The following is a 20,917-nucleotide window of genomic DNA, read 5'->3' on the forward strand; positions in this document are numbered from 1 at the left end:
TGCAGCATTATTGGCAGAGCAAAGTCCAAGGCAAGTGTCTGGGGAAGAGTGAATTCAAGAGGGCGCTGTGGAGGTCTCTGTCAATACCAGGTGCCAAGGACACCAGGACGGGGACTGTGAGGTGATAAACTGGCTTATTTCACTAATGTGTGATCATTTTTTACAGCCTGCAGCAGAGTACCCCCACTTTCTGTAGAAATGTTCTCAACATGCCAAGACGATGTCCTTGTACAGATTGAGCTCCTGTTAATGAGCACAGGAAAACAAACATAAATTCAGTAATTTATATCATAAAACATAATACTGCTCCAGATGTAGTAGGATCTAAAACAGGCGGGTTCTTTTGAATGGTTTTGTCAGTCCGATATGGTAAAATAAATTATTATTATTAAAAACAAAATTAGGAAAATGGTCTGTTGGGCCAAATTGGCAGGACACATGCCGAATGTGAGGTTGATGAAATGGTTTGTGAGATATGTGTTCCACATACAGCTATGTTACTAACAATGTTACTAACAGTCTGCCCTGGAGGAGCTGCTCCATGGACATACTACCCACTGTGGAGGTCATGCTCACACACACCACATTCAGAGTGACAGGTACATTCTTGAAGTGCACTGCATCCCAGCTGAAACTATGAGGTTTTACTGCATGGGTGATAAAAACGTTATGGACCAAAGCGCAGGCACAAAGAGTTGTGACAGCACGAGGCAGTATGTAGAAACTAGTGCTGGTAAAAAATGTATGGTTTATTATGACACTATGGCGATATGAATTAGAATATGACAGGCCGCCACAGCCGAGATAATTCATGGGAAACACTGATATAACATCTCAGCTCGTACATGATGGCTGAAGCTCTTGGCAACCATCACTGTCTGTTCATTGGCAGAGAAACGTACATATAAAGAAGCACAATGCTGCACAATATAATTTTAACAGATTTGGAGTATGTGTAGTACATATGATACACCTGTTGTTATACTGTGTATCTCATAGCTTCATCTACCACCTGGCATGTCATCATACTCTGCACCCTCTTCATTGCTCTGGTTTTTCCAGCTCGGGCAGCATCTGTAGCCTGCACCCGGCTGCTCCCCTGAGACTGTGACGTCTATCAGAGCAGAGGCCAGTGACACGTGGGATTGAGGACCAACACAATAGTGAGGAGAGAGATGGATAGATTCCTTTTATCAGCTTTGAGGTCTGACTAGATTAAAATCCAGTTGTACAACGCCTCCTCATCGCTTTTTTGGCATCCCCAGTTGGCCTCCTTGGCATCCCCACTCCTTTCCCTGTCAGTCACCTCACCTGACAGCTGGGAGTCCTCTCCTCATCTGCTCTGCTGACCTCTCATCTCCCTGCACGAGGTGACATGGTGCGGATGTGGCCGACTGTGTAAGACTTTAAACAGTCACTTCCAAATTGACCCAAGAGGTGTTTTGTCAATTGCCTCTGCAGAGAAGTGTTAGAGGCAAATCTCAGCAGAGAAATTCCTTCCTAGCACCGTTTGCACAAACCTGGTTGGTTGTAAAAAAAAAAAAAGGATGAAATAAGTTGGAACATAAATCACAAGTCGTTCTAAGCAGCTAACCACAATAAACCCTTGAGGAACATACAGAGTGAAGAGGGGGAATTCTCTTTTTCCTCACTCACTGAGTGCTGATAAAAAGAAAAGAGACAATCACTCTCATTCAGTGTGGTGCAGCTGCCTCATTGTCAGATGGCCGAGTGGAGATTTCTGTGGAGGTGCTGAAAAGGACCTGCGTTTGTTTTTCAGATGGCTTTCTAATGACTGGATGTGATTAACACAAATTAGCTCACTCATCACAGCTCAACATTCTTAGACAGACGGTCTCTGGGTTCATTCTGAGCAACGCTACTTCACATGCATTTAATCGGAATATACAAAAATGGCAATTACTGGATTTATTTCGCCGAAATATTCAGTTTGCGACTGTGTCCTTTCCCCCTGTGCTTTTAAAACCAAACTACAGATTCATGGAGAAAGAATATGCTTTTTTAAATTTTTCTACTTTGACAAGATACAATTTTGAGGACTCATTGGTAATCAATATAATACAATTTGAAGCAAAATGTCTAATTCTTGCTTGTACTTCTGTAACAGCAGTGAACAGTGCCAGTTCAGCGACAAACAGAAAGTAACCTGATCACTGACTACTGCCATCCCCAGCAGAGTGTCATACAGTCCGTCTGGGGTCTCCTCTAAGTATCAACTCTTAACTGCAATGTAAATAGAACTATGGACGTCAGAATCAAACTTTTAAAAGTAGAGCAGGAGTGTTTACAAAATATTATTCCTCTTGGGTGCCACACCATCTGGTGGTGCTCTAGGCGACTGTCTGGGTAGTCCACACCTAATGCTGGTTCTGCTCAAACAAGAGGAATTTTTCGGGGACCGTTTTTAACTGCAGATTAATAAACTTTGAGCATTCTAGTGACAATTAGAGGCTGCAGGGTAGTGTATGTGAGACCTAGCCAAGATGCACTGGTTTGTGTGTTCACTGTAGTGAAGCGACCTGGGTTTGGAATGGAATTGGTTTTTTCCTGTATGAGATAAACATAGTGTTTATGCACAGAATATTTGTTGTTATTGGTCTTTTCATGTGATTTATTGACTGTAATAAGAATACATTATATCACTGTGTCACACTTTACTGTGGAGATTGTCTGCTGTGTGTGCGATGATACCATTTCATGATCCGCTCATACTAAGTGTCTTCCAGAGCCATCTGTGAGTTGTCTAGGTTGTATTAAGCTGCAGCTGCTAACCAGAGTTTGACCTCATGACCCTACATGCACACAGAGGTCAGTCTGTCACAGCCGATGGACTGGAAGTCACCGGGGGGGGGGACGGTCTTCAGAGGGACATAAAACTGCCAGGGACCATACAGGGGATGGAAGTGAAAATAGACCTTCAGGCTGTCATCATATAAATGAAAAGAATCAATAAAATGGGCAAATTAATATTTTGTGTGTGACTAGGATTCATGATACGTTTAATCAAAAGTATGCTTGTAGTGTTTTATATGGGCTCGTCACTTCTTTTTTCAATTGTTATTTCTACTTTCCCCATGTGTTTTCTGAAGGAACATTTCGCAACATCTTACTAATTACAGGGGAAATAGTCACAATGTTCTGAGGAACTGCAAAACCTTAATAAGTGGAAAAAGTAACAACGAACCACTTTAACCCATTTTACTACTGGAAACTTTGTCCTCCACAGAGACAAATCTTTAAGTGTACACACCGACCACACACCCACAGTATACTCTCTCATTATTTACACCAAATTACAATTTCCCTTTCACATCAGCTCCTTCTAGAAAAACCTAAGATCCTTAAATTAAAGTTTTATGTTATTCTTTCCTACGACGGAGTATTAGGGCCATGTTGTTGAGAATACAGTTATGTTACAAAACAATATATCAATATGAGCAGTTTAGTGTTGCCTGCATTAAAAGGAGGAATGGGGAGCATATTGTTAAGTTATACTTTAGCATTGGTCTTATAAATAATGTGATACTTGATATTTTGGCACATGAGCACCACATTAGGCTGTTCTATATAAGACTGGTGATTTGTCTACCATCTGTAAAAAGACAAAACAACACAGAGAGAAATTTAGATTGGTTCAAGATTTTGGATCCAGAAGGAGTGAAACTGGCGAGTTCTCCTTGTTGCTTATTTTGATGTAAAATGTATATATATATTATACAGTATTAGTAGCATACATCATCCAATTTTTGAAACTGAACATCAAACTTGATTTTATTTATTTCAGAACTTTTGTTTTGAAATGCATCTGTTTTCAAATTCATAATGTGTTTATTCCTCCTCTCCACCCAAATCATTCAGCAAATTGTGATTATTATAACGGACTTCAAAAGCTACAATAGCTTAGGTCATGAAAACCAATCAAAATGTAATTTTTTTTAACATGTGTTGTATGACTTCATAGACGATTCCATATAAACCTAAACCAAATTATACATTTTGGATTATACGATTATAAAACTGTCCAGATGGGTAGAAATGAATAAGCGAAAATAATCTGGCAAGGTTCCCTCTCTGAACTGTATCTTGCATGTGTGAGTGAAAAATGTTTGTATCATAAATTGAAAGATGTTTGAGGGAAAAGGAGCTGCTTGGAAGGATTTGAATTAAATAAAAAAATGCAGAAAATGAGCAAAATACCATTCAGAGAATATTTGTCACTAAAGAAGAATCTGAACTTGTTGTCATCATTTGGTCCAAAGGTTTGTGACACACACACAAAGAGATTTTGTCTTCTACAGCCTGCAAGAGACACATGAAGGAATCTGAAAACAGCTTGAAGTTAACAGACTCTGACCTGGATTTAATGAAAATTGGCAGGATCTACACTGTATTCTCACTTAAATACCAAAGCCATGTTCTTATTTTAATAATAAAAGTTTAATATTTAAAAAATAATCTGGACGTGCGGCTGATGATAGTGCAATATCAAAGGAGGTGTCAATAGGAAAGAAAGAATGGTTGGGGGTGGGGGGGGTATTGGGAGCAACATAAACTGTGTGAGCTACTTCATTGTAAAACAAAGGAGGACAAGGTGTTGTGTGTAGTCTCACCCACGTGCTTCTGCACCACTATTGTCTTCTCTCCTTCCCCGGGAGAGGGGTGAAAGGAGGAAGAGGATATGGGAGGAGGAGGAGGTGGTGGTTGACTGCTGCGTGTGCATGTTCCAGTGTGTGTGTGAGTGTGAGTGTGTGTGTGTGTGTGTGTGCTCACAGAGAGAGGCACAGACGGCTCGTGGTAATTTGATGTATGTCCCTGGGGATGTTTGATGGATTAATGCTAAGCAGCTCGCTCTTCCAAAGCACCACCTGATCTTTGGGGCTCGTGCCCCACATATAAAAGGCTGCAGTAGTGCTGAGCTCAGCTAGTCCAGCCATCTCTCTCTCTCCCTCTCTCTCTCTCTCTCTTTCTCTCTGTCTACATCTTTCTGCCTCTGTCTCTCCCATGTCACTTTGTGTCTCCATCCTCCCTGTCCTCTGATTTCTCTCTCTCTCTCAGCTCTCACTATATTTCCTCTTTCTCTTCCCCTCTTTGAAGCATTTCCAGGACAGACTTTTTAAGCTTGTTTTTTTTTTTTTCTTCCACTCATCCTCTGTTTGGCCTGTACCGCCTGGAAGCTCAGTGTGTTTCTGCTTTTTTTTTTTTTTTTTTTTTTTGGAAATCATATGTCTGTTCACATTTTTCTATGAGGTTGTAGCATCAGTTTTTCAACGAGAAAATGCCTCGCTCCTTTTTGGTGAAGCAGCCGAAGGTCCACGATGTCTCATCCTCCAACTACTACCATCAGCACCAGCACCACTGGGACAGCTCTTTCTCTGTGACACATGCCATCACTGAGTCAGCCACCAACTTGGCGGTGCGTTTGAGTGAAAATGGTGAGTTGACGTGTGTTGTGTTTTCCACTTTGACTTGTGCATTTCTGCTGGAGTATGGATGTATGTCTGTGTTTACAGATGCCCCACATGGTCTTTCTCAGAGACATGCGGCAACAAAAAGCTAAAACAACAGATAGTGATTTCATGCAGTGGTGTTTATGTTGTTGTCTTTTCTACCTAATCGCTCTCAGAAACCCCCCAAACCCCCACAAAGCCCCGCACGGGCAGCACCCGCCCCCCTCCCTGATGTCTCTGGACTTTTGTTTTCTACATCGGCGGATGCTAAATAGTATTCAGGTCACGCTGGCTCAATCAGCTTAATACTCAAACCAGATCACACAGCAGCCTTTGGCTTTAATACTATTGTGTGCATGAATGATGAGATGTGCATGTACGCGGGCATTAGGCACGAAATCTGATGCAACCTTTTGTCAGGTCGAACTAGATAGAAGGAAAAAAAAACTCAGCAGAAAGCAGATAGCCGCTTGGGACTGTGTTGTCCTTAGATGGTGCAGTTGCCCTTGAGTCTCCCTCCTCTTATCATCTACCCCCCCCATCCCCTCCTCCCGCTCATCGCTCCATCTCTCTCCATCTGATCCTGCAGGATGTTAGATAGCCACCGGGAGTAGGATTGCAGCAACACAATCCATATGTGGAGCAGCGAGAGGTGATGGGACAGGGTTTTTAGTGGATGGGTATTGACTGGAAAATAGAGAGTGCTGCAGGTAATTCAATAAAGTGCAACATGAGCAGTACATTGGCAGACATTAGATTTTCATCTGTGGGATTTCTTCAGAGGCTGCAAGAGCAACCCTGCACTACAGACAATATGGTGTGTGTGTGTGTTTGTGTGTGTGCGTGTGTGTGTGTGTGTGTGTGTGTGTGTTTGGCTTTGAGAAACATCCAAAGAAATGTGTGCTTTGAGCGGATTCACCCACCCACCACCAGCATCACAGATCTTCTGCTTGAGTTGAATCATTTGTTCCCCAGATTTAGGATGCCAGCTGTCTGCTTCCCTTTGTGTTCCAATGTGTGTGTGTGTGTGTGTGTGTGCGCCCCCCCCCCCAAACACCACCAGTCTCTCTCTCTCTCTCTCACACACACACACACACACACACCCCTCGGCCCTCCCTTCTCTCTTTGCTAAATCGTAGCCGCACACCTGTCACTCACTCTCCCCATTACCATACTCATGAACACTCTCAGAAACGCCACAGATGGGAAATGATCTGATTAAAATAATTTAGTGATTGAGGGGATTTCACTGTTGAGACACTCACTCAGCTGCTGCTGCTGCAGCCTGGTAACACGTGGACTGATTGGGAGCCAAACTGTTGCTCTGTGACTGTTTTTTTCAATGTCAGCACATTGAGTTTGACTTATATTTAGCGACGATGGCCTTCCATTTAGTTTCTTTTAATTACAGCACTTGTAGGATTGATCCAAGCAGAGCCATGCACCAAAGATTCATGATTTCCTTTCAAGGCCGGCTGAAGCTGGCACTTACAAATTGCTTCCTGTAGAGGTTTCGTATTGATTCGATGGATAAGTAAGGGAACATGTGTCATCAGAGGTTGTTACAAATGGAAATATCTTTTCCATCTCCATTTAATAATTTTTGTTTTACTTTTCCAGGCTACATCCATGATTACATCATCCCCTCCATGTTGCAGAGCACAAAAGAGCCAGGTCGGGAGCAGACCGGGTTCTCCTCAGGGCCCCTTTACTCCCCAGGTGGCAGCAGTGGGGAAGAGTTCTCAGACCACGACATGGAGCACCCGGACAGCCCCGTCTCCACCGCCACAGTGGAGTCAGACAGTAGCGGCCCTGAGTTGGAGGCATGCACCATCAATGACCTCCTCATCTCTGATGGCCGCTCCCGCCGGAGACCCATCCAACGGTGTCCACGCAAGGGAGGCAGAAAGTCAGACAGTAGCAAGGGGACTGGCTCAGCAGACTGCAGCCCTGCCAAAGGGAAAACCAAAGGGTGCTACATGTGCTGTGAGTGTGGCAAGTCTTATGCCACATCCTCCAATCTGAGCAGACACAAGCAGACTCACCGCAGCCTGGACAGTCAACAGGCCAGGAAGTGTCCCACATGCCACAAGGTTTACGTGTCCATGCCGGCGCTGGCCATGCATATGCTGACCCACGACTTGAAGCACGAGTGCACTGTGTGCGGCAAAGCCTTCAGTCGGCCCTGGCTGCTACAGGGCCACATGAGGTCCCACACGGGAGAAAAACCGTTTGCCTGTGCCCACTGTGGCAAAGCCTTCGCCGATCGTTCCAACCTTCGCGCCCACATGCAGACGCACTCGGCCTTCAAGGACTACTCCTGCAAGCGCTGTCACAAAAGCTTTGCACTCAAGTCCTACCTGAACAAGCACTATGAGTCAGCTTGCTTCAAAGGGCACCAAGCAGAGGACGACGACAGCGCTGACGACTTATCTTAAATATTGCTCTTTTTCATTTCTATTCCCGCAATTTTTTAACAATTCAGAGAAAAAGTTGCAGCTTCTCAGGCTTGTCACATGCATGCATCATAATCCTGCCTTTTGATATGAGCAGTAACCTCATTTTAAACAATTCAGGAAGTATGTATGAAATTCCTAAAAATCTCAGTGTTGATCAGAAATGTAATATATTTTATATTGTTTTTTTATGAATTAAATTGCAATAATTTACATATCAGTATTACTTTAAATGCCAACTAGCTCTTAAGTTACCTAAAACATTTCTTATTTGTTAAATTATGTATTTGTATATTTATTAATTAACTTATTTAATTATTTATCTGCCAATATTTAAGATTAATAATTTATCATTGGTTGATGTATCTGTGAATTTAATATGGAGTTATTAGAAAACATGAATTGGATTTGTTGAGAACAAAAGCCAAAAGATAATTCTGACACACTATATTTCTCTGTCTGATCAATTTGGTGATGACAATAAAAAACTATGAAAATGAATGATTGCTGAAAGTCCCCCTTTACTCATGTCTGAATGATATGCAAAGATGAAACACACATTTGAACACTTTGCATTGAAGTATTCAACCAGTTCCCTGAGCTTTTACAACAATGCTATAACTTTTTCAAAAATGTGTATGATGTATCACAAACCTTGTAGAAATATCATAGTTCTGTTCACCTCTCTGCCTCACCAGTGATGCTAATATTAAGTCACATTTCACTTGTCTTGCTTCAAATTCAATCTTGATTTCAAATTCTAAACCTGTTCAAAGTTCAAAACTCATATTAGCTCAACAGAGAGCAGTAGTTTTCTTAGAGGTCCAGCAGAGGGCAACCTCAAAATTCATTATCAGCTTTGTTGATCTATCACAAAGCATTTTAATCCTAGATAAGTTATACTGACCTAAGAGGCCCCGTTATATCTCAGAGAGTGCTGGACAAAAGTGCTCTATCCTTTGTGGGACAGTAACCCACAAACCACTGCACACTATTTCAGTTGCCCGTAGAGGCTGAGTGGACTGGTTATGTTCTACAGTGAGACAGGGACACTGAGTGGACTGGTTATGTTCTACAGTGAGACAGAGACACTGAGTGGTCTGGTTATGTTCTACAGTGAGACAGAGACACTGAGTGGACTGGTTATGTTCTACAGTGAGACAGAGACACTGAGTGGACTGGTTATGTTCTACAGTGAGACAGAGACACTGAGTGGTCTGGTTATGTTCTACAATGAGACAGGGACACTGAGTTGTGTGGTCATAGATTTCAAATTGGTTTTGCATTGAGCATTCACAAGAAGAGAACTTGTATTCACAACAGATTGTGGAGGTCTTTTAATGCAGAAGACTGACGTTCAGGAAAGCTTTAACTACTACTACAGTGCATTTCCTAACAATGTCTTGTTTTGTCTGTGTTTGTATTTGTTGGGATTAAGTTGTTTATACATATCCCCCTTTTTTCTTTTATTCCGCTGTCAATTTAGAGGAGCCAGCTATTTTGTTTATTTTGGTTAATATTGCTGCATAATGTCCATGGCTACTCATGTTTATAATGATCTATTATGAGTTGTTTTCACAGGCTGTAAAGCACCTGATTGATATGTCTCTGCTGTTTTTGGTGCAGGAAGTTATTTAGACATCAAAGTACCAATGTATGTATGCATGGTAACCTTGAAGATCTTACTTGATTGAATAGTTTTATCATTTTTATCACTCTGTGACATGTGTACCTTGTGCAGGGCTTCTCTTTACCAGCAGAGGGGGCAACCATATAAACAACTAAAAGTGGAGCCACAAGCTGCTCTCCAAAGTGCTGATTCAGAGGATTACTGTCAGTCAAAACTGCCACATTCAAAAACTAAAAATCTACAGTGGGTACTGTGAGCAGAGCTTATACCATATATATACAGATTCCTTATGAGCAGATACTGGTCCGACCACAGGATATGCTCTGGGTCAGGTGTCATGAGAACTGGGCTGCTGGTCCAGACCAGACAGGACTGAACCCGGGAGCCGTTGACCTCTCACGGGAAATGCAAGAAAAGTAATGAGTCTCAATAGACCATGGACTGGAGATGGCTATTTTCAGACACAATAGCCACCATTCAAAACACACATTCATGCCAGTATTTATGCATCTGGGAGAACAGCAGCTCAGCAATGTCAGAATAAGTCTTGAAACCACTTCTTCAGAGGTGTTTACTGACCACGAACAGTTTACTTATCCTTGGTTACTGTACATACCTCTAGATATCTTGTTCGTGTGGAGTTCAACTTTGATGGACTTTAACCTGCGGTCTTAGCTTTGCATTTGTGTATGTGTGGGCGTTCCCTAAAGAGTGAAAGAGTGAAAGACAATTTAGACAACTGCACTGCATGACACTTGTAGGTATGTATACAACTACAGCTGAAAATATGAGGTCCGACTTTCTGCATGGATGGTTAAATGACAATGGTGAGAGCAAGTACTGCAAATAGAGCTGCACACAGCCACACAATGCAGCCCAGTTAAACACCAAGTTAAGGAGCTCTTATGATTAAATATTGGTCTTAATATGTGATACACATGATTCCAAATGAATGCTCATGTTGTAAGGTGACAGTTTCTTTACAGTTTGTTCTGCTGCCCACAAAATAACCCCACCCCCTCCACAAAAAAGTATTATGTAATGAATCCAATTGTTCAGTTCATGGATTATATCTAACTCAAGTGATCATGCATCAATTATTTATTTTTAATTTAGTTAATTTATTATTTTTTTTATATTTTAAGTCATTTATCTAGCACAAATAGTGAGCTCTCAGAATCTTAAAGGTCCAGTGTGTAAGATTTAGGTGAAAGGGATCTATTGGCAGAAATGTAATGTAGAATAATCCTCATGATGTTTTCACTAGTTCATTTCATCTAAATTGTATGAACTGTAGTTTTCTTTACCCCAGAAAAGGCCCTTTATATTTAAATACTTTATATTTACATCAAGGGGACCCTCTCTATGGAGGCCGCCATGTTTTTTATAGTAGCCCAGACTGGACAAACTAAACACCTTTTGAGTTTTTATGACAATTAAAGGCTACCACAGGTTCTTTATCATGTTTGGAAGGAGAGGGTGAGGTGAGGGGTGTTCAGAAACATGAAATTTCAACACTAAATATCACAAAATTCTACACACTGTACCTTTAAGCGTCATAAATGTGAAGATTCATTCTTTTCTTCTGTTGCTCTAATATGAAAATCTTTGGGTTTTGGGGCTTTTAGTATAAGAACCATGAAATTTGGAGTCATCGCCCAGAGCACAGGGGAACATCATTATGATATTATTAAAAATAGATGAATCACTAATTAAAATAATTGTTAGTTGCAGTCTTTTGAGAAACCTGACCCCTCTGTGCCCTAAGCTCACACTTAGACAAAGATATAGTCATAAAAACAAGGAATCAGGCTCTACTGTACTTCTTCAGCAAACATAAAACTTCCACCACAGACAAAGGAGCGGGTCAACATCGCTTGCCAATGAACACAGAGGATATGACCGCCATGTCCAGCACACGCAAAATGACCTTAAAGCTAAAACGGATGAGTCTTTTTATAGTCCCCATTAACAGACAATTAGCCTCGTCTGTTACATCATGTCAGACAAGGTTTTATAGGCGATGTGAAGATTTCTCTGGCGCGATAAGCTTCACTGACCTGCGGCGGCCGTGACTTGGAGGTCCCATGTGACTCAGAAGGAAGTTGACAGACATGGGTTGGAGCTCAGCACAGTAGACATTAAAGACTGCAGTGGGCTTCTCCAAAAGAATCATCGCGTGTGAGTCAACTTCCTGTATTGCAGGGGTTGACTTCATGTTCGGCCTGTTTGGGGGCCTTCGAGGATCCCATGGGAGATGATGAAACACCAGCTCATCAGAAGTAGCTTCAGGGTGTTTATTTTCAAGGTGGAATGAATGACCAACTTCAGGACATGATTCCATTTCATATGTAAAGACAAATAGGAATCTTAAAATGATTAATTAGCAACGTTTAGTTCCATATCATCTTCATAATAAGAGGTGAGACAAAGCCCGGATGTGACTGGGGCCATTTGTTGAACTTCTCCTGACACATCACTCCACCTGTCCCGGTTCCTCAAACGGAGCAGTGAAAGACGATCAGTGTCCTCAGGAGAGGAAAAATGTGGAGAAGGGCAGTGGGGTGGGAGGAAGATGAGCAGAGTCTTATCTAGAGGTCACACAAAGGGTCACATGAAAGATAATACTGTTGCTACCAGTCTGGGGGGGTGTTACAGTAGCTTTGCTGTCCATGAGAAGGGTCAAATCATTTACCTCTGAAGCTGTCTGGTCTGATGAATGTGTCATTCATGGAGTATAATTCTGCTTTTAAAGTTTTGAAGAACATCACATCAGCAGCCGAACCCAACTCTAAAACACCTAAAAGACTTCAATAATGCAGCAGTCACTATAGATGGTTGTTATTCTGCAAGAAGCTTTGAACATTTTGTTCTGTATCAACATGTTTGTGACTTCCTAAATATGTAAATTAACAACATATCCTCATTGTCTTCAGAGAAAAGATCACACTTAAGTTTCACACAAAACGTATGAGCTGTTGAGTTACATATCTTTTAGGAAAACCCATCAGGTTGTAGAGACAAAAATGTTTTAGTAAGATTAATTAAAAACACTGCTAAAATGTTGATAGTAATCTCTTATTACTCAGGAAGACTCAAAACACACAAGTACAGCGAGTAGAGTGGGTCAAAGATCACGAACTGGGTCTGTGAACTGTAAATTGTCAGCAAGGTCTTTCCATCGACAGGGCTGCTGGTCACTGGATTTCTTTATTTCTTTATTTTTTGGCTCAATTCTGCAGAGACTGGAAACCTCAGGAGATCAACTCTCTCAGAAATACTTTTTGATGTTTTATGTGAACATTATCTGATGTTCCTGACCTGTATGTGCAGGTTTTTATATACGACACTGCCAACACATGATTGGCTGATTGGATATATGCATGTATAAGCAGGTGCGCAGATGTTCCTTTTTAAGTGTCAGTGAGTATAAAGTAAATGAATAAATACATAACAAACAGAGATTCTGAACAATATTTCACTGATTATTCATTGGTTGTTGTTTTCATGTTCATTAAACATTAAACTCGTCTACAATATACAAACTAAACCAGCTTGTGCTGCTTCATCTAATAAAACACTAACACACAGACAAATGAAAATTAGAAGAGGCCTCTGCAGGAGACTGCAGCTGGCTCTCAGGAGCAGGCTCTCTTCTCTCCGCTGCAGCTGCTCCAGATGAGTCAAGCTATCTGAACGTTTCCCAGACAGGAGACAACACAGCATTAATGCATGACTATTGATTTGGGTATTAATATGCAGTATAGTTCACATGAAATAAGACTATTGGCCTTTTGTTTAAAATCACCTATTGAGCAACCTGTAACATGATGCTGGCTCACTTCTCTGTTAGAAGAATAAATGTTTTTATCAATGCTGAGATGTGCTTGGTGAGAGATACTAGTTGCATGATATTCTTACTTACAGTAAATACATTAAGACCAATAGTAATTGGCACAACTTGGTACATGTTGAGTGTCTGCAACAATCTTGTCTCCACACTTCAATGTCACTGATCCATTGTTTTCATAATTGATATATTGTTTTTCACACCTACAGTGAAGAATAATCTGACACTAATTTCATCCAAAATATTGCAAAGAATGCAAGTTGTCTCCCCTGTCCCTATTTTAACATTCTCCAGCTATTTTTTGTGAAAATCGTCTCAGTGCAGGGCTAGAGAAACTGCTGCACATAGATGCACTGTGCAAATGTATGGGTGCAGAGAGGTTTGAGTAGTCATCAAGACTAGAAAAGTGCTCTATAAATACAAACATGTACCATCATCCAGAGTTGAGTGTGTGTCTGAGAGCAGCTTGAGTAAACTCTTCTGTGATATGGAAATAATATTATGTCTTCCTCTTGCCTCTGGCCTGGTAGTCCACATAAAGTATTGTGACTGCTAGGGGCTTTAGAGGCTATTTTGGAGACTTTAGGTATCTCATGTTCATCCAACTGCTGTTTCAGATGACTTTTCCTCCCTGGCAAGAACAATACACGTATGACTATCAACACATTACACATATATTATTTGCTGGCAGTGGTATCAGCTTCAAAAACCAACCTATTTAAATCAAAGACGACAGTAAAACATTCACCTCGAGTACCATTATCACATCATTCCTGACACACATTCCACCCACCACACTATTCATCAGTGGAAGTCAACAGGCATTTAATAGCATTCCTTTAAGTTGATGCAACAGGGTTGGAGGGGTCAGGAGAGTTGGGGTGAAGTATTTATGGTTCCAAACATGTGACGTGGCGGTGGCGCTTGGGGAGAGAAAGTGCAGTGGGGTCGTGTTGCTGGCTGGCCGAGCGTGGTAAAACACCATGGTGTCCTGCTTTATGAGTGGAACCAGGTCCCACACAGGTCGCTGTTGTTGGTGCAGCTGAGCTGGGGGCCAGAGGCAGCCGGTGCCCCGGTTTGATGTGTCAAGGGGTTGTGTTTGTAAAAACAGGCCCTTTGATGACACTCTCTCCCTTTTGCAGCACTCCAACCCTCCCTCCTTCTGCACCAGTCAATCTGGAAGCCATTTGCTCAGTTTCCACAGAGAAAGTTCAGGCGTGATCCCCTCCAGCATCTGCTGAGTGTTTATTTACCCAAAAGCACTTAACCCATTAGACAAAGTGAAACAGGGCAATGGCCACTGACCACATTAGCCCACTGGGGCTGACTGTGTTTCCATAATTTGGATATACACCACATACACATGATAAGAATGCATCTTACTGCTGAGGAAAGATGCTTGCTTCGTATTTTAATTGCTTCACACTATGCTTTTAAGGACAAGGCTTTGCTTGTAGTCTAAAAACATTAAATGATATATCTTTAATAAAGATACTTTCAAAACATATTATGATTTGAATCTCATACAACCCTGGATTCTTACATAGGAGAGTCTGCAGTATTTAAAACAAGTAAAAGTCCTGCATTCAAAAATATACAGAAGTAGAAATAGTCAAAGCTAAATCTATCTACTCATTTCACAGACATTTGTCTTTCTGTCTGTCTGTCTGTCTGTCTGTCTGTCTGAGGAACACATATCTCGCAATCAAATTCACATCTGGCATGGCTATAGAAAATTGCCCAAGGAAGTGCAGTGCTGAGTTTGGTGTAATACACTCAATATTAATAAGGTTTTAACAAACAGGTGACTCACATTCTGTAGTAGTAGTGGGAGCAGGGCAGAGTGCAAACAATCAGCAATCACCATAATGGACGGACACAGATATTCATGATTGTCGCAGGTGCTAATCTCCATAACGGCAACAGTATTCATTGAATGACTTCCTTTTTAGCAATTTGTCTACAAAGTAAAAGCACAAAGTTTGTTTTGTTGCTGCAAGTCTTTATTGTAAGCTGAATTACAGAGCTTTTATTTTGAAAAGTCATTAACCTGGTCTGAACATCGTGTTGATTGTTAAACAGATCTCTGAAATAGCTAACATGCAATGTATGAAAAAAACAACGCCAGCTGAGTTAAATCATTCAAACTTAACATAACTAACACGTGAAACATTATGAAAAATATTGATTATAAAATCTTCATCGCAGATAAACCAGGTAGGATGAACAAAACATTTGTTAACTTCCCTCTGCACCATAGACTGAGACTATTTATCAATCAATCAAATTTTATTTGTATAGCCCATATTCACAAATCACAATGTGTCTCATAGGGCTTTAACAAACTGGGACATCCTCTGTTCTTAACCCTCAACAAGAGTAAGAATAAACTACCCAGAAGTGCAGTAGATACCACGTGTAATGGAGAACGTCAGAAAAATAAGAGTAGTTAGAATATTGATTAAAAGAAACCATTTATAACATAATGGAAATTAAATGAATTGAGGAGTTATTGTCAGTAATGGTAGAGTAAGTGAGCAGTCAAATTGTATATCAAGCAGTCTTGTTGAAAATAATAGTCCACGATCAGCTGCCACCAGGATCAGGAATCATTCTAAAGTAGCTCTGGAGCATTAACACAGGACAAGCAAGAGCCCATTCAGTCCAACAGGCAGGTCTAGAGCGTTCACTGCACACAAATTATCAAAAAGTAAAATTACTCTTTCAGACAACAGTGTCAGTGTTGCATTCTTGGAATACTGTCACATGATCTATGCTTATTTAACGTTGAAAATCAACTGGGATCTGTTTAAACCAATCCATTCATTGTTGTATAGAATTGTCTCATATTTAATACACTGATCACAAAGTGTAGTTGGTGCACTTAATGCAGAGGAGAGAGGGCACCTCAGAAAGTTTTTGGAGAGCAGATAACAGCCTTTTAATCATTACTCATCTCATTTGTATTCTTCAACATAGTCAATATGTGAGTTTTACAGATTATCTCTGCAGAGGTTGTCGCCTACAACAGCTCCCACCTTCACTATGTAAGCAGCAGCTACATGTTGAGTTTTTCATTTAGAGCTAACCTGTAGTGCACATTGCCAACTATCTCACTAATAGATTTGTTTAAATGAAACACTCTGCTCACAGTTTGGGACATTTATCAGTTTGCTGAACGCAGATTTCTTCTTCAGTCAGAGTTGCAGATCTTGCAGCAGTGAAGAGGAGGGCCAAAATAAAATATTCATCTTGCAAAGTTTTCTCCTAAAGGTTATGATTTAAACTGTTTAGAGATGAGTCTATAGTGCAGAGTGAAGGTAGAAAACTTTGTCTTCATCCATCCTGGTTTATCTGCACTGAGGATTGTAAAGTTAATATTATTGTCAAGGTGTGTTACTTGTGTTTGAATTATTTACTTTACTGATTATTTTTTCTTATTTTGTATTACTCTTGTTGAGGGTTATGGACAGGATGCCACACCTTGTTTAGCCATATGATACAAATTGTGATGTGTGAATATGGGCTATACAAATACATTTGATTGATTGATTGATACATTGAGTGTCAGCTATTTCAGAAGTCTGTTAAGCAATTGATACAAGCTTCACAACTTTTCAAAATAAAAGCTCTGTAAAATTCAGCATGATATAAAGATTTGCATCTGATTCTGTGAATGTTGTTGCCATGACAGAGGTCAGTACTTGTACCTCTCATTAAGTTGCAAGTGCAACTTCATGGGGAAATAATTAAATTATGAAAATAATCTCCTGTTGATTTTGACCCTCTGTTTGACCCAGTTATCGACCGCTGCTATAATTGATCAGAGGACGTAGGGTAGACACATTCAACTCAGTCCACACACTGAAGGCACACTATTCCACCCACACTGACTGCTCCAGAGCACTGGTCGGCTGTTTATTTAAATTGTATTAACATTGACCATATTACGTGTCCAATTATCACCAAATTCATCACTTAAAGGTTCAGTGAGTAAGATTTAGGTGAAAGGGATCTATTGAGAGAAATTTAATATAAAGTACTCCTAACAATGTTCTGGTGTGTTTCACCTAAATTGTACAAACTGTTGTTTCTTTACCCTAGAATCTGCTCTTTATATTTAAATGCTTTATATTTACATTGGGAGAGGGTCCTCTCTATGGAGGCCGCCATCTGTTTGACAGTCGTCCAGACTGGACAAACTAAACACCTTTTGAGTTTTTACTGAAGGCTACCACAGGTTCTATTTCATGTTTGGAAGGGGGAGGGGTGAGGTCAGGGGTATTCGGCTGCAACATGCAATTTCACCACTAAATTCTACACACTGAACCTTTAACTTCCTTTGGCCATTAAGGATGCACATAGCTCATGAGATATGTGTACCACATACACACAGACAGATGTTTGTGGAACCATAGATTAATAATTTACTTATCCTCATTGACATGCAGTATAAAGTCCTTATCTACACAGTGTAATCACTAGTAACTAGTACAGCATTTGTCTTAAAAATATAAAGTGGCACAATATGATAACACTTGTGTAAATGTGTCCCAGCATTGTATCCTGATGTGTTGACCACTGTGCTGTGTACAATGAATGTCAAAGTTTGCTCTCTGCACACCGATCATTAAAACCCACAGCCCACTCAAGTGTGTCCTACACCTTGCTGTGTGTGTGTGTGTGGGGGGGGGGGGGGGGAGCTACCAAACTGATGTCTGCACTTTTAGGACCAAAACATTTTGGAGGAAGGGGGCCTCTCCATGTGCTCCACCCTCCCTCACAGCTGCTATAAGAGACCTCCCTGTCACGATCGCTGTCACTCCGGGACATGGTATGGAGAGGTGACGACCTGGAGCTTGAGTTGGTCAACCTCGGAGTTACATCCACCTTTACGCACGGCTCTTGTCTGCATGCGGCGGTTTCCTAGTTGACATTAAGGGACTTATCCTCCTCAGTGAGACTCTCGCTTACCAATGATGGCTTTCACTATGCTGAGGCCGGTGTCCTCTCATCCCTTCTCTTACCCCGCTGACCTGACCATGATGTCGGACGACGAGGACGGGAGCCGCAGCGAGAGCGACGGCAGCACCGACCAGGGCTACGGCTTCTGCGGGACTTCGGGGGAGGGTTTCCGGCGGGAGTCCGACGGCGTGGTGGTGCATACGCGGAACGCCGCCAACGCCAGAGAGAGACACCGGACCCAGAATGTGAACACGGCTTTCACGGCTCTGCGGACGCTTATCCCCACGGAACCGGTGGACAGGAGACTCTCCAAGATCGAGACGCTGCGCCTGGCGTCCAGCTACATCTCGCACCTGGCCAACGTGCTGGTGGTGGGGGACGGCAGGGAGGACGGTCAGCCGTGTCTCGGTGCTGTCTACAAGGAGCTGAAGGGGAGCGGAGGGGGCAAGCAGCCCAGGACCATCTGCACTTTCTGCCTCAGCAACCAACGGAAAGGGGTAAAAATATATACAGAATACACGCCCCACACACAGTCAGCCAAACTCCAGTGTTTTCAAGTTTCTCTCTCAGTTACCATCAGCAGATGAAGCACAGCATTTGCTTCATCACACTCTACAGTTCAATTCAGCTAATGTTTCTTTTACAATGCAAATCTATTTACAATTTCAACCTTTATAATCCACCTGCACCATTTCTGCTGCAGAATATTTAACAAATGTGAGTTGTAATCGGTGTGAACTTAGGAAATGTTTTTATTTCAGTATTTTTTGCATTATTTTACTTTAGACATGAATATATTCCTTTTCTATACATTTTCTGTGGACTGTGTTTGAGTAAAATTACATCTCTACCTGACTTGACTTTTGCAACTGTTCATTGGACGTTTGACTCGAATAAGTGTTTTCCAGTTTAGTGGGGGATCATATGACACAAAGATTAGAATCCTAGCAAAATGGACGTGGTCCATCTTGGCGTTCAAATCTCTCTTTTGGGATTTAGCTTATTTATAGGTGCCATATGAAAACATCCTTTAAAGGAAAAAAAGCTTTTCATTCGAGACAACTATTTCATTGCAATACACCCACTTTTATGCTGTATAGACTCTGCATAGAAACATGTGAACTCAACTGAACTTAAATTGTGTTTAGGTCTAAAATGTGTCCCTGGGTATGATCCTTAAATTGACACTGGCACTTTTTTCCCCTCTTTGCTCACAGGGGACGGACAGACGAGACTGTGTGAAGATGCATGGGCACAGTCGGAGACAAATAAGTCGGTGATGGAAAGGTCTGACCTGGAGCAGGAGTGGAATCTTCTCTTCTTGCAAGCAGAACTTGTAAAAGTCTATAGAGTCATTTCAGAATGACTCAATGGAGTACTCTTTTTAGGAGTTTGGTCTCTTTGCCCTGTATGAGATAGAAGGTTTGGCACCAAAACCATCTGTATGTTGCCAGCAGATGAAGAAACTCTTCCTAGGGTCATGAGGGAATATTGTAAAATTGAGAACATTTGAGAGTAAAGCTGCTATTGTATATGGTCATGGATGTTCTTTTCATTTTAACATAAAATCTGCTGAGCATTTTATGAGGACTGGTAAATAAAGATAAATTGAAAATGTGCAATCTTTGAGAGAATAACATCTCTTGCTCTGAGTCTCTAAACATAATGTTCTTATATACACAGGGAGTGTTTAACGTCAGCCAGAGTTTTGCACATGGGCCACACAACATTCAATGTTACCTGCTGTCCATTACTGAAAGGTTCATAATCACACAGAACTGTGGGTTATACGAGTCACCAATAACACATTGTTTAGTTATCCAATAATTCTAATTCTAAACAGTAGAATCTGACATTTATATTAGGTAAATAGTTAATTTAATATGTGACTGGCATCAGATGATCATTGCAATAAATCTCTGTGATACAGGTTATGTGATCCTGCTTAAGGTTTGTTTTTGTCTTTTGTGTTCATAGGTCAAAGCATTTAGTTACACATTTGAAATGACCAATAATTCATTGTGTGAAATAACTGACCTTTAAATATTGAAAGATCAATCAGAGACACATCTGGTACCTGACCATTTTATATGCTGTATTGGGTAAAATGTTTGTGAGACTAAACTCCAGAGTTTCGTAAGAGTTTGCATTGTTCTTCAAGATGACACTGAAATGGTTTAGGTGAAGCTTGGCCCACAAGCAGAGCAGGACAGTCCACTACATCTACCAGCCTGGTGTCATAAGATTATGTGCAGCAGGAGACATCTGTGCTTTTTCATGACAATGTTGTAATCTACTTTGAAATAAAATTTATTTTTACACAGACATGGCTCTTTTTTGATTTTTTGTATTTCAGTGCAATGGCCATGTGTTGAGGTTGTCAATGGTCTCTGTGCGGTGGCATGGCTTGTTAAAAGTGGTTTTAACCATTTTTATGATTTGTATTGATAATGAACAGAAAATATGAATGTTCAGCTGTAATAGGCATTATTTGAATTGTTGTTAATCAACAAAAGTAGCTGTAGTGTTTGTCTAGGCTTTGAGATAT

At 41.1% G+C, this 20,917-nt stretch overlaps 2 protein-coding genes across 2 annotated transcripts; both read left to right on the forward strand.

The window, feature by feature from the left end:
• The first annotated feature begins 4,764 nt into the window (after positions 1 to 4,764).
• Positions 4,765 to 8,425, forward strand: LOC109629004 (transcriptional repressor scratch 2-like). The gene is made up of 2 exons (XM_069513768.1): positions 4,765 to 5,453; positions 7,089 to 8,425. Exons 1-2 carry the CDS (start codon positions 5,297 to 5,299, stop codon positions 7,904 to 7,906), a joined length of 975 nt encoding a protein of 324 aa, XP_069369869.1. The 5' UTR covers positions 4,765 to 5,296; the 3' UTR covers positions 7,907 to 8,425.
• Positions 8,426 to 18,222: 9,797 nt separating this feature from the next.
• On the forward strand, positions 18,223 to 20,694 carry LOC109628863 (transcription factor 15-like). Its single transcript, XM_020086288.2, has 2 exons — positions 18,223 to 18,866; positions 19,587 to 20,694. The coding sequence occupies exons 1-2, from the start codon at positions 18,381 to 18,383 to the stop codon at positions 19,647 to 19,649; spliced, it is 549 nt and encodes a 182-aa protein (XP_019941847.2). The 5' UTR covers positions 18,223 to 18,380; the 3' UTR covers positions 19,650 to 20,694.
• The last annotated feature ends 223 nt before the right edge of the window (positions 20,695 to 20,917 follow it).

The sequence above is a fragment of the Paralichthys olivaceus genome, chromosome 2 (assembly GCF_024713975.1).
Source record: "Paralichthys olivaceus isolate ysfri-2021 chromosome 2, ASM2471397v2, whole genome shotgun sequence".
Taxonomy (NCBI): domain Eukaryota; kingdom Metazoa; phylum Chordata; class Actinopteri; order Pleuronectiformes; family Paralichthyidae; genus Paralichthys; species Paralichthys olivaceus.

What these genes read in the sequence shown, in the direction of transcription:
- LOC109628863 (XM_020086288.2), top strand. Translation starts at nt 18,381, where the DNA reads ATGATGGCTTTCACTATGCTGAGGCCGGTGTCCTCTCATCCCTTCTCT. An exon ending in TCAGCAACCAACGGAAAGGG is followed by an intron (nt 18,867 to 19,586) that starts GTAAAAATATAT and finishes CTTTGCTCACAG; the next exon opens with GGGACGGACAGACGAGACTG.
- LOC109629004 (XM_069513768.1), top strand. Translation starts at nt 5,297, where the DNA reads ATGCCTCGCTCCTTTTTGGTGAAGCAGCCGAAGGTCCACGATGTCTCA. An exon ending in GGTGCGTTTGAGTGAAAATG is followed by an intron (nt 5,454 to 7,088) that starts GTGAGTTGACGT and finishes TTACTTTTCCAG; the next exon opens with GCTACATCCATGATTACATC.